This window comes from Solanum pennellii, chromosome 6 (assembly GCF_001406875.1).
Source record: "Solanum pennellii chromosome 6, SPENNV200".
Lineage (NCBI taxonomy): Eukaryota > Viridiplantae > Streptophyta > Magnoliopsida > Solanales > Solanaceae > Solanum > Solanum pennellii.
In genome coordinates this window covers 56,233,129-56,254,318 of record NC_028642.1, presented here as the reverse complement: position 1 = coordinate 56,254,318, position 21,190 = coordinate 56,233,129, and the positions used below count along the sequence as shown (strand labels likewise).

The window sequence follows — 21,190 nt, the reverse complement described above, 5'->3', positions numbered from 1 at the left end:
AGATGTAATAATTTTCATTTTCCTTAACATTATTAATATTTAAAACGACGTAATCTTATATATAAAATAATATAATATTTTAATTTTAATATATTAAATATTATTTTATAAATTCTGTAATACTTGCAGTTCAAAAATAAAGACAATCCTATTTAAATTTAAATATTTTATTTTGCATGAAGGGAGTAATAAATATATTCACATTCATTATTAAAGTTGTAGTTCTATAACGTCCCCCACCCTTTCTTCTCTATTTCTTACTTATCTTTCTTCTCTGTTTTCATATAGAGTCTTAAAAATGGTCAAATTATTATTCTCCTAAGTAGAGAAGAAGAGTTTAATCAACTTTTTCAAATATCATAAATTCAGGTACTCACATACTAATAGTTTTATGTCTCTGTCTTCTTTACAGATATTTGCTTTTGTACTTTCTTCTGTTAATTAGTGATCTTTAATGGAGTTTTTTTTTTTTTGTAAAGATTTGTGCTTTTGCTTAAAGATTGGATTTTTATGTGTTTATGATTCTTGATTGGTTGAATTTACCTTCTTTTATTGTTTATAATTAATAATATGATGTTTATAATCATAGTTGGGTGAGTTACAAGATTCTACTTTCCTTTCAAAAGAACTTTTTTTTTTTCAGATTTCTGTTTGGGGGGTTACATTAATATTGATGGTTTAGATCTGGGAAAATATGTTAATTTTTTTTTTTGGATTTTCGCGGGAAATGATTTGTACCTATTTTATATTTTTGGGGAGATTATCTTGGGTTTTTCTTTAATGTGCAAAACTCTATGTTTTTTTTTTTATGACTACTGTAAAAAAGTCCACTTTTTTCTCCCCTTTTAGCTTTTAGTTGAACTTGCCTGTGTATTGAGATATTTACATGTCAACTGTGTTCTGTATTGTTCATATGTGGAACTTTGTAAAGAGATTATCCCTTTTTAAATGTATTTGCAGGATTAAATATCGCGTAATTTCGATAGATGAGTGTTGAGAAAGGACAGGATAATCTGTGAAAAAATTGGGTGTTAGCTGCTAGTTCTGTTTAGATTTCTTGAAGTTTGGTGTTTGATTAGTTTTTTGGAGGAGTTTGTTCTTGTGAAGATGATGATGTTTGAGGAAATGGGGTTCTGTGGGGATCTTGATTTCTTTTCTGCGCCGCTTAAGGAAGTGGAGGTGGCTGCTCCACAGACTGAGGCAGAGCAGGTGGTGGATGATGATTATAGTGATGAGGATATTGATGTGGATGAGCTAGAGAAGAGAGTGTGGAGGGACAAGATGAAGCTGAAAAGGCTGAAAGAAATGAATCAGGGGATGGAAGATGTTGATTCTGTCAAACAACGCCAGTCACAGGAGCAGGCGAGGAGGAAGAAGATGTCAAGGGCACAGGATGGGATCTTGAAGTACATGTTGAAAATGATGGAAGTATGTAAAGCTCAGGGTTTTGTTTATGGGATCATTCCGGAAAAAGGCAAGCCGGTTGGTGGGGCATCTGATAATCTTAGGGAGTGGTGGAAGGATAAAGTGAGATTTGATCGCAATGGCCCTGCGGCTATAGCCAAATACCAAGCTGAGCATGCTATCCCAGGCAAGAATGAGGTATCAAATCCAGTTGGTCCTACCCCTCACACCTTGCAGGAGCTGCAAGATACCACCCTTGGTTCGTTATTATCAGCTTTGATGCAGCACTGTGATCCTCCTCAGAGAAGATTTCCATTGGAGAAAGGTGTTTCACCCCCATGGTGGCCTACAGGACAGGAGGACTGGTGGCCTCAATTGGGTTTGCAGAAGGACCAAGGTCCTCCACCTTATAAAAAGCCTCATGATCTGAAGAAGGCATGGAAGGTTGGTGTCCTAACAGCGGTGATCAAGCACATTTCCCCTGATATTGCTAAAATCCGGAAGCTTGTGAGGCAGTCAAAGTGCTTGCAGGATAAGATGACAGCAAAAGAAAGTGCGACTTGGCTTGCTATCATCAATCAGGAGGAAGCTTTGGCTCGAGAACTATACCCTGATCGTTGTCCCCCTTTATCGTCAGCTTGTGGTAGTGGAACTTTCACTGTGAATGACAGCAGTGAGTATGATGTTGATGGTGCTCAAGATGAGTGTAACTTTGATGTTCAAGAGCAAAAACCACACCATCTCAATTTGTTGAATGTCACTGTTGAGAGATTCAACGAGAGGTTGCCTCTGCAACAACAGTCTCATCCTATCAAGGATGAAATGATCACCAGCTTAGATTTCACCCGCAAGAGGAAGCAATCCAATGAACAGACTGTTACCATGGCTCAGATTTATACATGTGAGATTCTTCAATGTCCTTACAGTGAACTTCGCCACGGTTTTCAGGACAGATCTGCGAGAGACAATCATCAACTGGCCTGCCCTTATAGAAACACTTCTCAATTTGGAGTTTCAAAGTTTCCCATGAACGAAGTCAAGCCAGTTGTCTTCCCTCAACAATATGCCCCGTCAACTGCAGTTGCTCTGCCTGTTAATCCAAGTCCACCTCCTTTTGATCTATTTGGAGTAGGAGTTCCTGAAGATGGGCAAAGGATGATTGATGACCTTATGTCATTCTATGACTGTAATATACAAGGAAACAAAAGCCAAAATACGGGAAATGTTGCAGTGACCAAAGAGCAGCAGCCTCATCAACAACCTCATGTTGACCAGGTCAATTACCTACACAGTCGAGGGATGATGGATGGGAATATCTTCAAAGACGTTAATGTTTCCGCAAGTCAGTCTATGCAGCCACAAGGCAATCTTGTTGATCAATGCAAGATCCTAAATTCAAGTGACAATTTGCATTTCATGTTTGGGACTCCATTCAACTTACAGTCCACCAATTACCCTGGAAGTCTGCCTGGCATTGGATGTGACACCACACCGAAGCAAGATATTCCAATTTGGTACTAGCCATGATATTGGTGAAACGTATATAGTCAGGGGCTTCATAGATATAGCTTGTTCCCCGAGATTGGCACACCCCATTATAATTGGTCTTCATTATCAGGTGGATTTTTAATCGCTTACAACTCTCTTAGTCAAGATATTTCCTGTTACCATATGTTGTAGAGGGTTGAAAGCTAGGCGACATGGTGTAACTGAGGAGAAGGAAGAGACACCCTCAAGTATTAGCCAATGCTGCTTATAGAATGTATAGATATCTGATAAATAAGTTAAGACTATCTTGTTATCTGTGTTGAAATTTTGGTTTTAATCCAAACTTCAGTTATTTTGATCTCGCCGTTTAAGTTTTCTTGATCGTCTGCATGTTAATGTTTTGATCTAAAGCTTGTAGCTTTTTTCAGCATGGGCTGTATCAGTATTTACTGCTGAATCTATAGGCAGGCGAAGGCAGTCTTTCGCCATACAGTTCTTTAGGTTGTTTCATGTTTGAGATTTCTGCCCTTTTATAGCATAGTTATTGATGCTGCCAAAGCTGTGTAAGAAGTTTTCTTCCATGATCTTTACTTAATGTAACATTATTGCTTTTATGCAATGAACCTTTTCATTTCCTATGCAACAACATGACTTTTTATTGAGTTTCCTTTGGTCAAGTTTCTCCAGGCTTGTGAACATGCTTGTCTTAAGTACATTTCTATGGACTATTGGCTAACTTATCCTGCTCATATTTGAATATTCTCGAATTAACGGATACCCGACTCCCAAGTGTGTTGCTTAATAGTCAATGTAAGTTTTAACAACTGTAGAGACTAAAAATACTGTTAGGTGACTCCTTACTATTCGTTGAAGTCTTGGTGGATAGAGTTACCTGATACTATGCTAGTGGGTGATAACAGGTGCCTGTTAGAACAGTCGAGGTACGTTTTGACCTGATTACCATCAAGTAAAGTGAGGAAATGAAAAGTAATATGACAGGGATCATGTGAATAGCAGATCACAATTATTTATATTCATTTCTAACTTAAGAAGCAACACATAGTATTGGCTGACTCCTTCACATTCAATTTACTTGTGATTGATTCTACTTTACTGAACTATATTTAATATTTTCCTTTAATAAAGTCATTACTTTTGCTTAAGATCTCCATCATCAATAATTGACCATTAAATCTTTGTTTAAATGCAAATCCCAAACATTAAAAAAATCATTAAGATGGTTACAAGTCATTAGGAGGCATCACCAAAGACCGCGGCCCAGTGAATGGAGTTGTTATTCCTTTAACCAAAGATTATGCAGCGAGAATCTGAATGTTGTCAGACTCTACTACGGATATCAGACACCGAGTGGAGCCAAAAAGAAAGTCTTTAGGAGGCACAAACCTATAATATGAAGCAATATTTGTGTACCTTTTACATGTACATGCATCTGGTCATTTTGTTTAACAGACTCAATACAGAAACTACATGAACAGAACAGATTAAAAAAATAAAAAAAAAATGTTAAGGGCAAAGGCAAATGCAATGTACATACAACTATGCATTAAGAACTGTCCCAAAAACACTAGACAACTTTTGTTGATAGGCTAACTGGCTTATACTATTTTCTTATTAGGAAAAAATTAATATCTTAATTAGTTTGTTCCTTAGCAGTTTGATGAAATCAAAACAGTTGTAAACATAATGACCTGACATAGGATTAATTTTTAATCGTCTACGTGGCGAAAAATGAGTGGTTGACACCTTTTGCTTAAATTATTAAAAGAAAATTGTTTGTTCTGACATTTTAAGATTAAGTTGCTGTTCAGTTATCTAGTTTATTAGTAGCAGTTGTTCTGAGAAAAAAAATATTTTTCTATTGTACAAGAATCTTAAAGGGAAAAAAAGGCCAGATAGAAATTATATTCTGACAGCCATATATATGTATATATATATATCTACTCTTGTCTTGTATAAGATTAACCTAATACTTTGTGTTATTGAATGAATATTTAACAAATTAAAATGTCAAGCAAAGTTATATTTGGATAAAATTGAGCAATTTATTAGACAATTAAAATATTTGATGTAATCGCATAAAGAGAGGTCTAAAGAAGATGGAGTATATGTAATCTATCCTTACTTTTTAAAAGTAGAAAGATTGTTTTAGATAGAATTTGGATTCAAATAAAACATATCAAAACTCAAATATGCAAAACCAACAGAGAAACGAAATAGCCATGTAGAGATTAATGAAGAAAAAAAATAAGTAGCGAAACAAATAATACGATAACTACAAGAAAAGAAAACAATTGTAAAAAGGGCCCAACCGGGTTCGAACCGGTGACCTCTTGATCTGCAGTCAAATGCTCTACCACTGAGCTATGGACCCAACTTTGGTTCAAATTCAGATAGTAACAATTTAATTTCTCCCTTTTGTTTTGTGTCTATTACTCCTTCCATTCTATGTTAGTTGGTAAATTTACAAAATTAAAACATAATTAATTACATTTTTTATTTTTATATTACAATTAATTCATTTTAAAAAAATACAAACATGTTTTTTAAGTTTCAAAACAGTGTTTCAAGGGATAAATTTAGTAGGAAAATTCTTTTTGGCTAGAATGGTAGGATAACATATTTCATATAATATTGTTTTATTTCTCAAATTTTTTTTATAAATTTCTGACTAAATTTTTTAATTATTTAGTAAAATAATCTCTCTCATTTGTAACTTTTTAAGAGACGTGTAGCAGAATTTGGACCCCGCAAATTTCTATTTGTTCGAGTATAAAAAAATAGACGACTAATATAAGACGGCGGAAATAGAAAATTTCACTATTTTAAAGTCTTATAGGACAATAATTGGCCACTTGTAGTGAGTAGTGACACCTAAAGAGTGTCACTTCAATATCCATTGATTGTTTATTTGTCACACTCTTTTCTCCACTTTCTAACCTTTCCCATGTTATTTCACCCTTTTTTTACACGTTTTCTATATATATATATATTTTTTTTATGTGTATGTGTTTTTATTATAATATTTTTCTCTTTTTTTAAAAAGGTGATCTAACTTTGACTTAATATGAAATTAAAAAAATAAAATTAAAATTATATCAAATGTATAAAATTGTTATTTATCTTGTGAATTTAAACATGTAACATAAAAAGTTAAAATTAAAATGTTATTAAAAAAATACTTTATTCTTTTTGAAGTATAATAAAAAATAAAATAGGTCATTTTTTTCAAACGAAGCGATACTCATTATTCATCGGTAATATCTTTTAATAAGGAAAAAAAGATTTACTAAACAAGAAGTTAAGCAAAGAGATAAATAGTCAAAAGAATTTGGCCAAAATAGTCATGTGTTCAATTATACTGTTGGAAGAACTTGTTTATGTCATATGTCTTCTCCCTCTTAAGAGGATTTTTTTATAGATTTATTCCTTCCGTTCCTTTTTAATTGTTGTATTTGGCTTTTCGACTCTTTGTTCTTTTTTAATTGTTGAGTTATGTTTTTTGAAAGTTAATTTGACTAATTTTTCAGAGCTTAATTAGATTACATTAATTAGAATATTTTAAATTAAATATTTAGATATTCAAAAGCTATATAACAAATACACTACAAATTATAATTTTTTGCATATTAAATATGATGAAAAAATATATCATAAAACGTTAGTCAAAGTTCTTATCCTTTGACTCTAAAAAAAAACCCAATAGAACTACAAAGGAACAAAAAGAATATTTGATATAAAATTAAAATTCTCAAGAAATTGAAATATGTAATTATAATAAATCTCATAATAGTGGTGTGTGAATATCTAACATTTTAAAATGAGGGATAAAATTAATAACATATACCTAAATTTATCTCCAATTTGTTCAAACTTCTAGTTTAGTAGAAGAATTACCTAAAAAAAAGGAGTTGCAAACATTAGAGTTATCTTGAAAATATCTCATAATTTACTAGTTATAGCTTAATAATTGGCCTAATTTGTAATTAAGGATCTTAAAATATCTTAGTGGTGATTGTTTAATGGAGTAGGTAAGACTTTTAGAGATGCAATGTAATCAATGAAAATGATTTACCAATTTTGAGTGAATTTTAAAATTTCATAATAAAAGATTATCTAAAAAAAATACAAATATTGTCGATATCTTGAGAAATATCTGAATTTTAGTAATTATAATTTTAAAAGACACAATTTAAATTTAAATTATTGGTTATCAATATAGTTTGATTGTTTAAAAATCACAATTAGATCTTCTTCTTTTACTATAAATTTTGTTTTATAAAATATCAAATTTACTACTAACAGTTAAACACAAATCATTAGAAACATTTTTAATTTTCCAAAATATGTTATACCAAACTATACATCTCCCCCTTTTCACCCCAAAGACATAAGTCAATCTTTCTTAAAACTTAACTAATTCACAAGCCATAAATTATTTCATTTTTTTTTTAAAAAAAAGAACAAAAAACCACAAGCCATAAATGCTCTTCACTATGAAAAACAAATATTTTATTTATTTATCTATTTAATAAATCAAATTTTTTTCTAGTACTATCCTTAATATTTTAAACATCACAAAACATCAAAATATGCAAAATGCTATTTCGATAAAAAATATTACCAAAAATTTCAATCGAAATATCTAAATAGGACATTAAAAGAACTCAAAAGGATAAGACCTAATTGCCAACTCATATATTCAATAAAACAAAACAAGAAAAACAAACAAATTAACACATTCCTTTCCCCATCATATCCCCCACAAACTTTAAATTAATTCATTGTATTCTCCCTTGAAAAGAAAAACTCATTGACCCATAGAGTTTCCCTACAAAAATTCCACCCAAAATACATGGACAAAAACACACACAAATGCTATAGAATTACTCATATTATTTTTTCACATAGAAAAACACATTATGTCCTATAATTAGTCTGTCTTTAATATATTTACATAGTGAAAAACTTACTAGATAACAATAAATACAAGATTACAATTGAAAATAAAATAAAGAAAATAAATCTCTTCAAGGCTGAGGTGCGGATATCTCGCTCTCTTTAAGGAGATTCAAGCTCACTGCAGCAAATGTTTTCATGAATCCAACAATATTCTTTTTTGACTTGTCCTCTCCAGAATACAACAACCTTCATAAAAAATAACTCAACAACTCTGGACAAGAATTGAGTCCAAAGCTCCACAAAAAAGAACATCTCCTTCAACTAATAAGAACTCTCTTTTAGACTAACACTTTCACTCTATGTTTTTTCTCTTGTGTATTGTGTGTACCAAACCAAATGAAGACCACCACTATTTATACTACAAGAAGTCTTCCTAGCAATGAAAAGGAAGATAATGGAGGTAGTAAATAGTGAAGATAATGACCTTAGGAGTTTCATAGGTTACAATAGGAGTTACATAGGTTAAATAGGTTACAAAGAGTAATGGAGGAATTAATAATGAAATAAAGTGATGGATAACCAATGCTAATGGATGATGTAGAAATTATTCATTCCAATGTTTATTGGAATGTTTTATCTCACAATGAATTCAACCAATAAAGCCAAAAATAATGGCATTACATGACTACCAAGTCAAAGATGAATAACATGATTGAATTAGTAGTTTAAGTCACAAATGCCTACCAATCGATCATTCTTATAACTCCAAAATAAAGCAATTTAATATGTTAAATATTAATACTAAAATGCTAATAACCTAACAAATATAAACGGATGCTTTATTCTAAATCTCCAAAAAAAGACATCAATATCGACGTTAAATCAAATAATTTTATCATTAAAATTATCAAATAACAACTAACGAAGGATAGAGTGTAAGCAGATCGTATCCCTACTTATGGAGGTTAAGAAATCTGTTTTCAGAGGATCCTCAACTCGAATATAACATATCAAAATAATAAAAAGAAAAATAATAGTGAAGAAACAAAAACAACTAATAAAGAAATAATAACAATCACAAAATAACGCAATAACCTAAAATAAAATACTTTTAACAGTAGATTAAAAAACTTCCTAATATGAAACATATTTTCACATATATTAATTTGGTACAAACATGAGTTAGTGTTTTTTTATTCCTCCCAACATTTTGGTAATATCCTTCATATATTGTGTGGGGGTGGGGGGTTAGTTGGATAATGGATTAATTGTCATCTTCCATTTATTACCCCACTTTTAAGGCACATTTACACTTCAAAATTATAAACCCCACTCCCATCCAACATGAAAATTCAATCACATTTAATTCGACATATTAATTACTACTATATGAGAAACATTAATTACAAAGTATGTTAAGTTTGGCTTATTTTTGTAAAACAAATTCTTGATCATTATACCTTAATATTTGAATTTTTTGTATGATTGAAGTTACTTATATTTCACAGATTTACTTTAAAATTAAAAGCAAACAAATTATAAGTATTAAAATTCGTATTTTCTTATTATATATATGAGATAAAAATAACACATGCTATGTATTTATTCGTTTAAAATATACTATTATTTTCAATCCACACAAAATTATTTGTCCTCTACCATGTAAATGTAGAAAATGAATTTGCAACTTTATTCACACACAACATTTACACTATAATTAATAGCTAACAATGACTTTAATCGTAGTTTTGTTAAAATTATACTATTTCTATCCTTTTTTTACTTGTCAAATTTTTTTACTCATTGCATTTTCAAAGACGTTAACTCTATACTAATAAATTGAGGGTATAAAAGGAAAAATAAAAAAAATTGTCATTCCGTACTTTGTGAAAAATGACAAGTGAAAAGAGAAATTAAATTAGAAAATATTTAACAAGTAAATAAAAAATAGAGAAAACAATAACGAAATTGATGTTTTTATTTTAAAAAATAAACATAGATGAATAAAACAAAAATTTACTCGCCCTTAATTATATTAACTCAATAAATACATTATATATAATGAAACAACTTATTCACACAAAATTTATATTACAATTTACTCGCACCTAATTATATTAACTCAATAAATACATTATATATAATGAAACAACTTATTCACACAAAATTTATATTACAATTAATAGTGCAAATATACAACACTTATCTTCACATTGAGTTTTTCGCTAAAAATATTCTTTAACTATACCCAAACTTAAATTACATCCTTAAAGTATCATTTTTAGCAGAAAATATCCTTCAACTATTCCCAAACTTAAACTACATCCTTAAAGTATAATTTTTGGCAGAAAACATCCTTTAAGTATTTGTACGTGAACAACTTTCATCCTTTTGTTAGATATTGTCAAAAAACTAAGGAATCTTACGAAACAACGAAAGTTATTATGCATAATTTCATTACTTTCTACCAAAAGTTCTTGAAAAATATAAAAAATCTTAGACATTGTTGCTTATGAAAACTAAAAATTATTGGAAGGTGTGAGCCTACATGATTTGCCTTTTTTGTAGTGGAAAGAAGTTGAAGATTGATTATTTTAAGTTTTTGACCAAACTCATCTTTAAACTATATCTCAAATTCAAACTACATCCTTAAAGTATCATTCTTATTATAAAACATTCTTCAAGTATTTTAAAGTAAACAATTTTCACCCTTCTACTTGAATTTATCAGAAAACTAATCGATATATCTCACAAAAAATAAGTCGTCCCTTTCTAATTATTATTCTTAGATACGCCAAGAATATTAGTGAACCTTTTCGTAATTGAGTTAAGAATTATGCAAAATCTTTTAATTTGACTATGCTAGAAGCGACATTTATTGGAGACTTCCCCTTCTAATAATGTAGAATGAAATTCAAATATGAGACAAATCAATATTTTGATCACTTTGACATTAGATTGACCCAAAAGTCTATTAATTTAATTGCTTAAGAAAAAAGAAAAAAATAATTAATCTCCAACTTCTTTCCGTTACGAAAAAGGCAAATCATGTAAGCTCATACTTTCCAATCATTTTTAGTTTCCATAAGCAATAGTGTCTAAGATTTTTTATATTTTTCAAGAACTTCTTGTAGAAAATAATGAAATTATGCATAATAACTTTCGTTGATAGTCATGTTAACTGCTCATGTTTTCGTAAGATCCCTTAGTTTTTTGACAATATCTAACAAAGGGATGAAAGTTGTTCACTTACAAATACTTAAAGAATGTTTATAGCTAAAAATGACACTTTAAGGATGTAGTTTAAGTTTGAAGTATAGTTAAAGGATGTTTTCTGAAAAAAATGATACTTTAAGGATATAGTTTAAGTTTGAGATATAGTTGAAGAATATTTTTAGCCAAAAACTCTCTTCACATTCACTCTTGTTATTTAATTAAATTATAATTACTAATTATATACACTATTAATTTATAATGAATTAGTATATATTAAATATTTGCCTCTATTTTTCTTGATCTAGTATTTAACGTTTTAAATTTATACTCAAAACTCGAATTTAAAATCGAACACACAGTGGTCTCTTCCCTTTACCATTGGTTGAGCTCCATCCAAGAAGATGAAAATCCAAAATGGAATAAATAAATAAATAATGAGCAAAAGGATGGCTTTTTACCAAAGAGCCGACACTTTTCATCTCCCAATACATCAAAAAATAGTACAAACTCCATTATTAAAATTGTATTATTAGTAATATAATAACCATCTTCTTCTCTCTTTCCTGCTTACAACTCCAAAAGGCTCAATTATTATTCTCTAAGCTGAGTTCCAGTTGAACCACAGTTTTGCAACAACATAAAAAAGTGATCTTTTGAGGTACTTGTGCAATTATTTCTTGATTATATTTGCTTTTTTATGGTAAAGCTGAGATCTTTACTGGTTTTTGGTGTTAGTTTTTCATCTGGGGTTTCTTCTTCAGTATAGTTGTGTTTGATCTTTGGATTATTGAGTTTTTTTGTGTAAGTAGTAGAGCTTTTGTTTCAAGATTGGATTTTTCATCTGTTTTTTCTGCTGTTGATTTGGTTGAATATAGCTTTCATTTTCCTCCTTTTGGGATCAGCTGATAAATACAATATATGAAAATCAATTAGCATGGATATTTTTATGTTTTAGATCCAGGGAAGTATAGTCTGTACGTTTTTTTTCTGTTGAGCTGCTGAGAAAATGGGAGTTGTTTAAATTTTCTAGAGATAATCTTGTGAAAATTTATGGTTCTTTTGATGATTGGTGTACTTGAACTTCATATGTTTGTTGTGATGTTTGCTTGTTTATTCTATTGTGTGATTTCAGTTTAAGGAGATAGCTTATGTTCTTTCTTTTTAATGTATTTGCAGGCTCATGTAATTTGATCAACTTCAATCAGATTCTGATCTGAATATTGGATTTTGGGTATTAGCTGCTTAATCCTGTGGAAGTTGCAAGTAGCTTCACCTTTTTCATCCTGTGGAAGATGATGATGTTTGAGGAAATGGGGTTCTGTGGGGATCTTGATTTCTTCCCTGCTCCGCTGAAGGAAGTGGAAGTGTCTGCTCCGCAGAGTCAGACTGAGCCGGATTCTGTGGTGGATGATGATTATAGTGATGAGGAGGAGATTGAAGTGGATGAGCTGGAGAGGAGGATGTGGAGGGACAAGATGAAGTTGAAAAGGCTGAAAGAAATGAGTAAAAGTAAGGAAGGTGTTGATCCTGCAAAACAACGTCAGTCGCAGGAGCAGGCGAGGAGGAAGAAGATGTCAAGGGCACAGGATGGGATCTTGAAGTACATGCTGAAAATGATGGAAGTATGTAAAGCTCAGGGGTTTGTTTATGGGATCATTCCGGAAAAAGGCAAGCCAGTTAGTGGGGCATCTGATAATCTTAGGGAGTGGTGGAAGGATAAGGTGAGGTTCGATCGAAATGGTCCTGCAGCAATAGCCAAATACCAAGCTGATCATGCCATCCCTGGCATGAACGAGGGGTCTAATCCAGTTGGTCCTACCCCTCACACCTTGCAGGAGCTGCAAGATACCACCCTTGGTTCGTTATTATCAGCTTTGATGCAGCACTGTGATCCTCCTCAGAGAAGATTTCCATTGGAGAAAGGTGTTCCACCACCATGGTGGCCCACAGGACAGGAGGATTGGTGGCCTCAATTGGGTTTGCACAAGGACCAAGGTTCTCTACCTTACAAGAAGCCTCATGATCTGAAGAAGGCGTGGAAGGTTGGTGTCCTCACTGCAGTGATCAAGCACATGTTCCCTGATATTGCTAAAATCCGCAAGCTGGTAAGGCAGTCAAAGTGCTTACAGGACAAGATGACAGCCAAGGAAAGTGCAACTTGGCTTGCCATCATCAGTCAGGAGGAAGCTTTGGCTCGAGAACTCTATCCCGATCGCTGTCCACCTTTGTCCTCAGCTGGTGTTAGTGGAAATTTCATGTTGAACGACAGCAGTGAGTATGATGTTGAAGGTGCTCAAGATGAGCCTAACTTTGATGTTCATGAGCAAAAACCAAACCATCTCAATCTGTTGAACATCTGTGCTGAGAGATTCAAGGAGACGATGCCTCTTCAGCAACAATCTCATCCAAACAAGGATGAACTGATCACAAACTTAGATTTCAGTCTGAAGAGGAAGCAAGCTAATGAACCTACTGTGATGATGGATCAAAAGATATACACATGCGAGTTTCTTCAATGCCCTCACAATGAACTTCGCCATGGTTTTCAGGACAGATCTTCCAGAGACAATCATCAATTTGCTTGCCTTTACCGAAGTTCTTCCCGTTTTGGAGTTTCAAACTTTCAGATTAATGAAGTCAAGCCAGTTGTCTTCCCTCAACAATATGTCCAGCCAAAGTCATCTGCTCTACCTGTTAATCAAGGTCCTCCTTCCTTTGATCTATCTGGTATAGGAGTTCCTGAAGATGGGCAAAGGATGATTAATGAGCTTATGTCAATCTATGATAGTGATGTACAAGGAAGCAAAAGGCAAAATAGGGGGAACATTGCATTGACCAAAGAGCAGCCTCATCAACAACCTCGTGTCCACCAGGACAATTACCTGCTCAGCCAAGGGATAATGGACGGAAATATCTTCAAAAACACTAATATTTCCACAACTCAGTCTATGCTCCCACAAGTCGATCCATTTGATCAATCCAAGGCTTTCAATGCAGGCTCCAACGACAACTTCCATTTCATGTTTGGGTCTCCATTCAACATACAATCTACCAATTATAACGGAAATCTACCTAGCATTGGATACGATACCACACCAAAACAAGATGCTCCTATTTGGTACTAGCCAGAAGTCTGTTGACATGTTGTATATCAAGTAGTCAGTTTTGGCTTCATAGATATAGCGATTTCTCATGGGGAAAAAGATCCCATGTACTCGTCTGCTTTTTCATTCTGGTGGATTTTTAATCGCCTATAGTCCTCTTAGTTATGGTGTTTTTCAGTTACCATGTGTTGTAAAGGTTGAAGAACTAGGCATGGTGTAACAAACACCCCTCAAATATTTGCCAATTCTTCTCATAGGACATGTAGATATAAATAAGTTACTTGTTTCATCATGGCCAGTTTTATCAGTCTGTTTAAAACTGTTGAATTTATAGTCTATGGTTAAGGTCTTTACTCCTTGTTTAATACTTCTTCTCAAGATTGTTTGAGATATCTACTCTTACCATTTGAAATTTGTAGCAATGTTGTTATTGTTGCCATATCTTATATGATGTTTATCTTTCATTATCTCATGTTTCAAAGTTTTACAAGAGCAAGTTTTGGTCTTTTTGATATTAACACTTTGATTTGCTACCTATACCTTCTAGCTTCAATAAGCCAACGCAGATTGTCATTTGAATGAGTTGATATTTAATTTTTGTTATGACGAAATACATAATATGGGCAAAAGTGCACATGATCCTCTCAACACCAAATAATTGTGTGTCTCTATCCATCGAGACTTAAAAAGTTGGAAAGAGATTATCTAGTGTTTTGTCTTTGGTTCGACCTAGGTTTTTAGATAAATTGATAAATTTCAAATTTTTAATTTCAAAATAAAAAGAGTTTGGTAGCAAAAATATAATGATTGAAGAATAGTCTAATATAAATAAAAGATTTAAAAGACTTTCCCTTCTCCCACCGTCCAACCCCCATCCTACCAAATAAATAAATGATAAATAATATAAAAGAGACATAAAAGTAAAGAAAATGAACCAATAAGACAAAGACCATGTGAAAGAGTAGACGTGATAATTAGTATTCTTATTAATACTTCTTAAAAAAATAAAAAATAAAAAATTGGTTGTAAGGAATCAAAAATACTGTAAAATCGAATTGTTATTAATAACGTTAAAGTTTAGATAGTCAATTACTAATCTATTTTAAAATTGAAGATATAATAAGAAAAAGACGAAAGAGGATTTTATAAGATAATCAAATATTCATTGAAAAAATAATAATACAAGTAAAATACCTATACTAATAAAATTCTCTATTATTCTTATTAATATTACTTTGCTTATAACTTAAAAAGAAAAAAAAAAACACAATTGGCTGTATCCTTTACATTCAATTTTCTTATAATTCCACTCTATTTGTTCTTTGATTATTATTTTTTTTCATTTTAAAGATTCGTAAGGATTTGATACTTAAATAACAAAAAATAGCATTTGACATTTCTGACTTACTCATTAGTCATTAGGTTTGCTTAATTAATATTCCCATAAACAATAATTGTAGTTGACAATATTTGTATAACTATTATCTTAAAGAATCAGAGAGATACTAAAAATGAAAGCTTAAATAAGAAATCATTTGACATTTTGACTTGGAAACCTAATTAAAAGCTCTTAACTCATATTAATATAATCCTAATTCCTAAATAGTGTGGATCTCATTTTAATAAAAAGTCAAAGTAGATTTTATTTTCATTTTAGATAATTTGATAGTTGATACAAGAAAGTGACCTAAGAGCTAAATGCTATATTAGGAAAAAATTATTTTATTCCAACGTTAGTTGTGTGAGACTTCTTTTTAATTCATATTTAGTGAACTCAATAATTGACTCTTATATATTTGGGACGATAAACTTTTTCTAGATCTACTCTTTTAGTAAAGCGAATTTCAAGAAAATACTTAATTCCATTTAATATAAAATAACTTCAAAGTGACTTCTGATCAAGTCATTTTCCCTTTTTGATGAACAATTTCACCCTTTCGTAAAAGATTAAGAAAAAAATATTAAAGGTATTTAATTCTAGAAATGAGTAGTTTATCGAGGAAATATTTTCTCAAATGTAAAAAATGCCTTGAGTCAAAATTATCTGTATCATACCAAACACAATGAAATATAGGAAAATCGAACGTGTTTTCGATCTTTATATAATATGGTCACAAGGCTTGAGATTTTAAATTCAAGTTCTAATAAGGCTATATAATGTCATAATAAAGAGCATTTTTCTCAATAAGTCGTACAGTGTGAAAATAGTTTATCTTAAAAAGATCGTATCAATATAACGCGGTTGAAAATTATTCTTTCAGACAACATTAAACTCATATGTAATATTTTATCTTACAAGCAAAATATTAAATTGTCGTCTCAATGGTTAAAATAACTTTAAAAAATCTAGATTATGATCTCATAAATTACTAATTTACTCAAAAAAAATTTCTTAAATTGTGATCTAAAAGGTCTATGAGTTGTTGATGAACAGAAAAATATCATATACCAAACAAATGTTTCCAAAAATCATAACAGACTAAAACCTTATGAATTAATCTAAATTATTCAAAATCCCAAAACAAATATGGACCTTATGAATTAATCTAGATTATTCGAAATCCCAAAACAAATATCGATTCAAATATACTTAGAACGTGAAGCATCAATTTTTGGCAAGGAACATGTAGCCATGTAGGGTTAACAGTAAATTGACTTGTCTTTATGCACCTATATAATTCACATTGAACCTAGACAATTTTTTTATTCAATAGATCCAATAACAAAATTACAAAAAAAAAATTAAAAATGTAGTATTCAAGACAAATTCAGTGTATATACAACTATATGTTAAAAACTGTCTCAAAAATACTGGACATTTTGTATTGATCGGCTAAATGGTTTAATCACATTATTATTTATTAAGATGTAATTTCAATTAATTAATCACATAACACTACGATGAAGTGGCGCAGAATAATTGTAATATAATAATATGATTATAAATTATTAATTGTTGATGTGGCGAATCGTGATTTGTTAAAACCTAATGCTAAAAATATTATTTAAGAAAAATATTATTGTTTCAGTTATCTGGTTTATAGTTACTGTCTTGGAAACTGTTCTTTTCTGTTAATACAGCCTATAAAGAAATAAAGTAAATGTACGAAAAGGGAAAAATTGGAATATAAGATAGTTTGAATTTTTTTACGATCATAAATAGTATTTAAATAATTTTGATTTATTTGAAATAAAGATATTAATTTCTTAGATTACATTATAGTGAATACATTAGGAATTACTTTGCATATGCAGTTTTTTTATACTTATGATTAAATTTGTCTCCTCGTTCAACTATAAGTTTATAAACGTCCTTAATTTATTTGAAATGATGACTTAGACAAAATATTTTTTTCTTCGTATTTAATATATTAAAAGGGCGATTTACGGTTTGAAAATGACGTAAAGAGAAAATTTGATCTAATAAGTAATAATATTTTTGAGTCATTTCTGATTCGCTAAGGGTATTTTTGAACTAACAGGTAGAATGATGGACAAATTTAATTTATATGAAAGGACATATTTAAGCCGTTTTCAATACCTTCAGATATTGAAACAGGGAAAACAAATTTTAAAAGTAACATTCTAAGTTTATTATCGTCTCTTCACCCACCCAACATCCCGACCCCACCCGTTGACCATCCTCTCCTCACTTTGTCCACTCCTTCATAGTGTTCTGCTATATTACATATAAATATTTTTAAGATAATATTTTCTTTATCTTACTTGCCGACCATCAAAAAATAAGTAAAATATCCCACTCATTTTTCCGAGAAAAACATTTCTCTACGAATCAAACACACTATTAATCTAATTCCCGATAGAAAAACAAAACTTGAGTTTTTTCTTGACGAATATTCAGTCAAGAAAGGAAAAAAAAAGGGCAAATTATAATGATGTTAATTCAATTTATAGAAAATTGATACTACCCAAGAGGGTCATAAATAATTTATAATGGTCGAAGAAAAATAGGTTATATATTCGTGTTTTTATTTATTTATAGGAATTATTCTTATAAATTTAATTTTTCAATGAATAAATAATTTTAAAATGTCTCAGAATTTTTTTGTCGGGCCAAAAAAAAAAAGAAAATATTCGTGTTGACATTAGTTACTTACCTAAAATCTACATAATAATTTCTTATCATATTATTTGACCTCATTTCTATTTTTAAAAAGTCTAACTAATTAATTATTCTTTTCTAACCAACAAATTTCCTAAATCTGTTTAAAATAGACAGTGTGGATATTTGATAGGTATGCCCTCTTTTATATTCCTTCTATCCAATTTTATGTGACATTTTCCATTTTTCGAGAGTCAAACAGTTAACTTTGATCGGACATTTGAGTATGGAGTCTTCAAATTTTTTGAAATAAAACTTATATATTTGTAAATTACGTAAAAGAGTACTATGAATCACAATAATTGATAATTCAAAATGTTAAAAGGATATATGAAAACTTAAGATCAAAGATAGATTTGTTTGAATCTTGAAATGCGAAAAATAAAATGCGACGGAGGGAGTAAGTTTTCTTTGTTGAGCTATTGTATGGTCAGTGGTGTGACAAAAGAAAACTTGAAGTGGGCTTAAACTTGGAAGTCCAATTGATCCAATTGGGCTTGTAAAAGCAACCACAGTGTTCAATAATATGTTAGACTAAAATTTCAACCACAAAATTCAATTTCGATACTTCTGATTAAAGGAAGAGTAACTTTATGTGGTAGATCAAACAAATTACTATGTTTGAGGAAAAGTAAATTGAAGAGAAATGGTTTCCACTGGTGTTCGTACTTTATTGAAAACTGATTATGTTTAGATTCACGTTGCATAAGATCTAAGACCTAAGCTCAAACTCGAAACCTCTAATTAAAAGAAAAGTAGAGTTGTTGCAATCCATGAAAAAATAAAAATAAAAAGGGCCCAACCGGGTTCGAACCGGTGACCTCTTGATCTGCAGTCAAATGCTCTACCACTGAGCTATGGACCCCTTTGTGTAAGCAGTTGATATATTTATTTATTTGTAGAAATAATACTCTTTTGGTCACACTGTGTAAAAAAAAACTAGTAGTGAACAAAGAATTGTGACTTCCATAAAATTGGACAATTGGAGCTCCCAAGTTGTATTGATTCATAAAAGTATATTTTGTACAAGACAAACGATCGTGTTACAATTTCGTGAGTTAAATTTCTTCTTTATGGTCACAAGTCTAAAAATTGAGTCAGTACTACTGCACTCGCCAAAGCAATAAACCATTGGGAACTCCAAAACCCGCCTCGTAGTACAAAGTCCTGCATTGAGAAAAATGAATTAATACTAATTACCACGATTACTCTTTTAAAAAATCACGACAAATAGGAAAAAAAAATTACCTTAGATGCTGAAGAAGGCACAAGTCCTCTAAATCCAATTTTATAAGCTATACTTCCATCAGCTTTAAACAACCCAAAATTCCTCTCTGAAGTTGGGCCAGGTTTCTGATTTTCATTAAACAAAGCAAATACATAAGCCCTCATCACCATTTTAGGCCTATGTGGTGTCCCTTTTTTCTTCAACAACAATTTATGCAAATTCTTATTATAAGTTCTTGCATTTTTCACATTTGCACCAGCTTCATTTTCATCCCCTTGTGAAGCCCATCCTGTTTCTGAACAAATTACTGCCATTTTCTCGAAACCTGTCTTCTCCAACGCGAAATATGCAGCATCAATCATAGCCTCAAACATGTTATCGTAATGCAACTTTGTTTTTGCATCATATATACCACTCGATTTCTCGAATAATGCATAGTTAAGATCAATGTGACTAGGGTCACTCTTGTAGGCCAAAAAAGGGTATGCATTGATGTAAAAAGGTGAACCAATTTGTTTCGAAAAATTTAATAATGGTAACATATAAGGTAGTATACTTTCTTTAAATGCACCAGCTGAGGGAGGATATGTGTTATCAAAAACAGCTTCTGAATGTGGACTTGACACTTCTATTTTGTGTGATAAGTCCAATTTTTCAAGTGCATTATACACATTTTTAACAGCAGGGACTAAAACTTCCCATACTTCAGTATCTCCTCCTCCAAGAACTTCGTTACCAACTGCTATGCCACGAATTAAGGTACCGGGGAGGTAAGGTTGTACGTTTATTTTCACCCATTCAACTGCGCGATCTTCATTCACACTTATGTCTTTGAGAAATTCATTGCCAAGTCCTATGATGATTTGAATTTCAGAATCTTTAAAAGCTGTTAGAACACTATGATCCGCGTCATAGATTCTAACATTCTTTATTTTGTTAGCCCTGAGAAGCGTTACAACGCTTTCTGGGGCTGGGATGTTGTCTGCTATCCTTCCATAATTTATCCCATATGTACCTGTAAATGCATCTGCCACCAAAACTGTGTCCAACAAATAACAAAAGAAGTATTAGTACATGGTAAAAAGATGAGTATCTGTTTCTCATCTAACCAAAAGATGATCAAAATAGAAAGTGATAAAAACAACAACTAAGTCTCAAATCCTGAGCAAGTTGGGATTTGCTGGCTATATGAATTCTCATTATCCATGTCACTCCATTCAAAATACGTTTATATAAGGGGCGAGTTGGGGGCCAAGTTGAAGCTAGGCGCCAACTTAGCATCAATTGGTTTACAACATTAGCTCAATTGATGCTAATTGGCGCCTATTGAACCTTATTCAATGATTGAGAAGGGCCGGACCACAAGGGTCTATTGTACACAGTCTTACCCTGCATTTCTGCAAGAGACTGTTTCCACATTTCTAACTCATGACCTCATGGTTACGTGATAACAGCTTTATCAGTTGCATCAAGACTCTCTTGAGGACATAGATAGTACTAGTCAAATTATAGTTTGAGATCATGACAATAAAAACCTAAAAAAAGAGCAGAAAAATACCATTAAAGAGAAGAATGAGACAGAGGAATAAAGACAAGTAGGAAGTCATTTTTTTTGTTAGTAACATAATTTTATTCCCAATTATTAGTAATATATGTAACAAAGATGGTAACTTGGGATACAATGCTTCTCTATTAGGCAAATATGGC

General features: G+C 31.3%; 3 protein-coding genes and 2 non-coding genes across 5 annotated transcripts; 2 read left to right on the top strand and 3 right to left on the bottom strand.

Annotated features, from left to right (window-relative positions):
- Positions 1–211: 211 nt before the first annotated feature.
- Positions 212–3,268, top strand: LOC107023022 (ETHYLENE INSENSITIVE 3-like 1 protein). The gene is made up of 2 exons (XM_015223582.2): positions 212–369; positions 961–3,268. Exon 2 carries the CDS (start codon positions 1,108–1,110, stop codon positions 2,923–2,925), a length of 1,818 nt encoding a protein of 605 aa, XP_015079068.1. The 5' UTR covers positions 212–369; positions 961–1,107; the 3' UTR covers positions 2,926–3,268.
- A 1,944-nt stretch (positions 3,269–5,212) lies between these two features.
- TRNAC-GCA lies at positions 5,213–5,284 on the bottom strand. The gene has a single exon. It is a non-coding gene; the product is annotated as a tRNA-Cys (tRNA).
- Positions 5,285–11,439: 6,155 nt separating this feature from the next.
- On the top strand, positions 11,440–14,554 carry LOC107023021 (protein ETHYLENE INSENSITIVE 3-like). Its single transcript, XM_015223580.2, has 2 exons — positions 11,440–11,686; positions 12,205–14,554. Exon 2 carries the CDS (start codon positions 12,321–12,323, stop codon positions 14,151–14,153), a length of 1,833 nt encoding a protein of 610 aa, XP_015079066.1. The 5' UTR covers positions 11,440–11,686; positions 12,205–12,320; the 3' UTR covers positions 14,154–14,554.
- Positions 14,555–19,048: 4,494 nt separating this feature from the next.
- TRNAC-GCA lies at positions 19,049–19,120 on the bottom strand. The gene has a single exon. It is a non-coding gene; the product is annotated as a tRNA-Cys (tRNA).
- Positions 19,121–19,229: 109 nt separating this feature from the next.
- LOC107022643 (glucan endo-1,3-beta-glucosidase 14-like) lies at positions 19,230–21,138 on the bottom strand. Its single transcript, XM_015223240.2, has 3 exons — positions 21,042–21,138; positions 19,504–20,522; positions 19,230–19,422 (listed from the first exon to the last, which is right to left on the bottom strand). The coding sequence occupies exons 1-3, from the start codon at positions 21,106–21,108 to the stop codon at positions 19,333–19,335; spliced, it is 1,176 nt and encodes a 391-aa protein (XP_015078726.2). The 5' UTR covers positions 21,109–21,138; the 3' UTR covers positions 19,230–19,332.
- Positions 21,139–21,190: the final 52 nt, after the last annotated feature.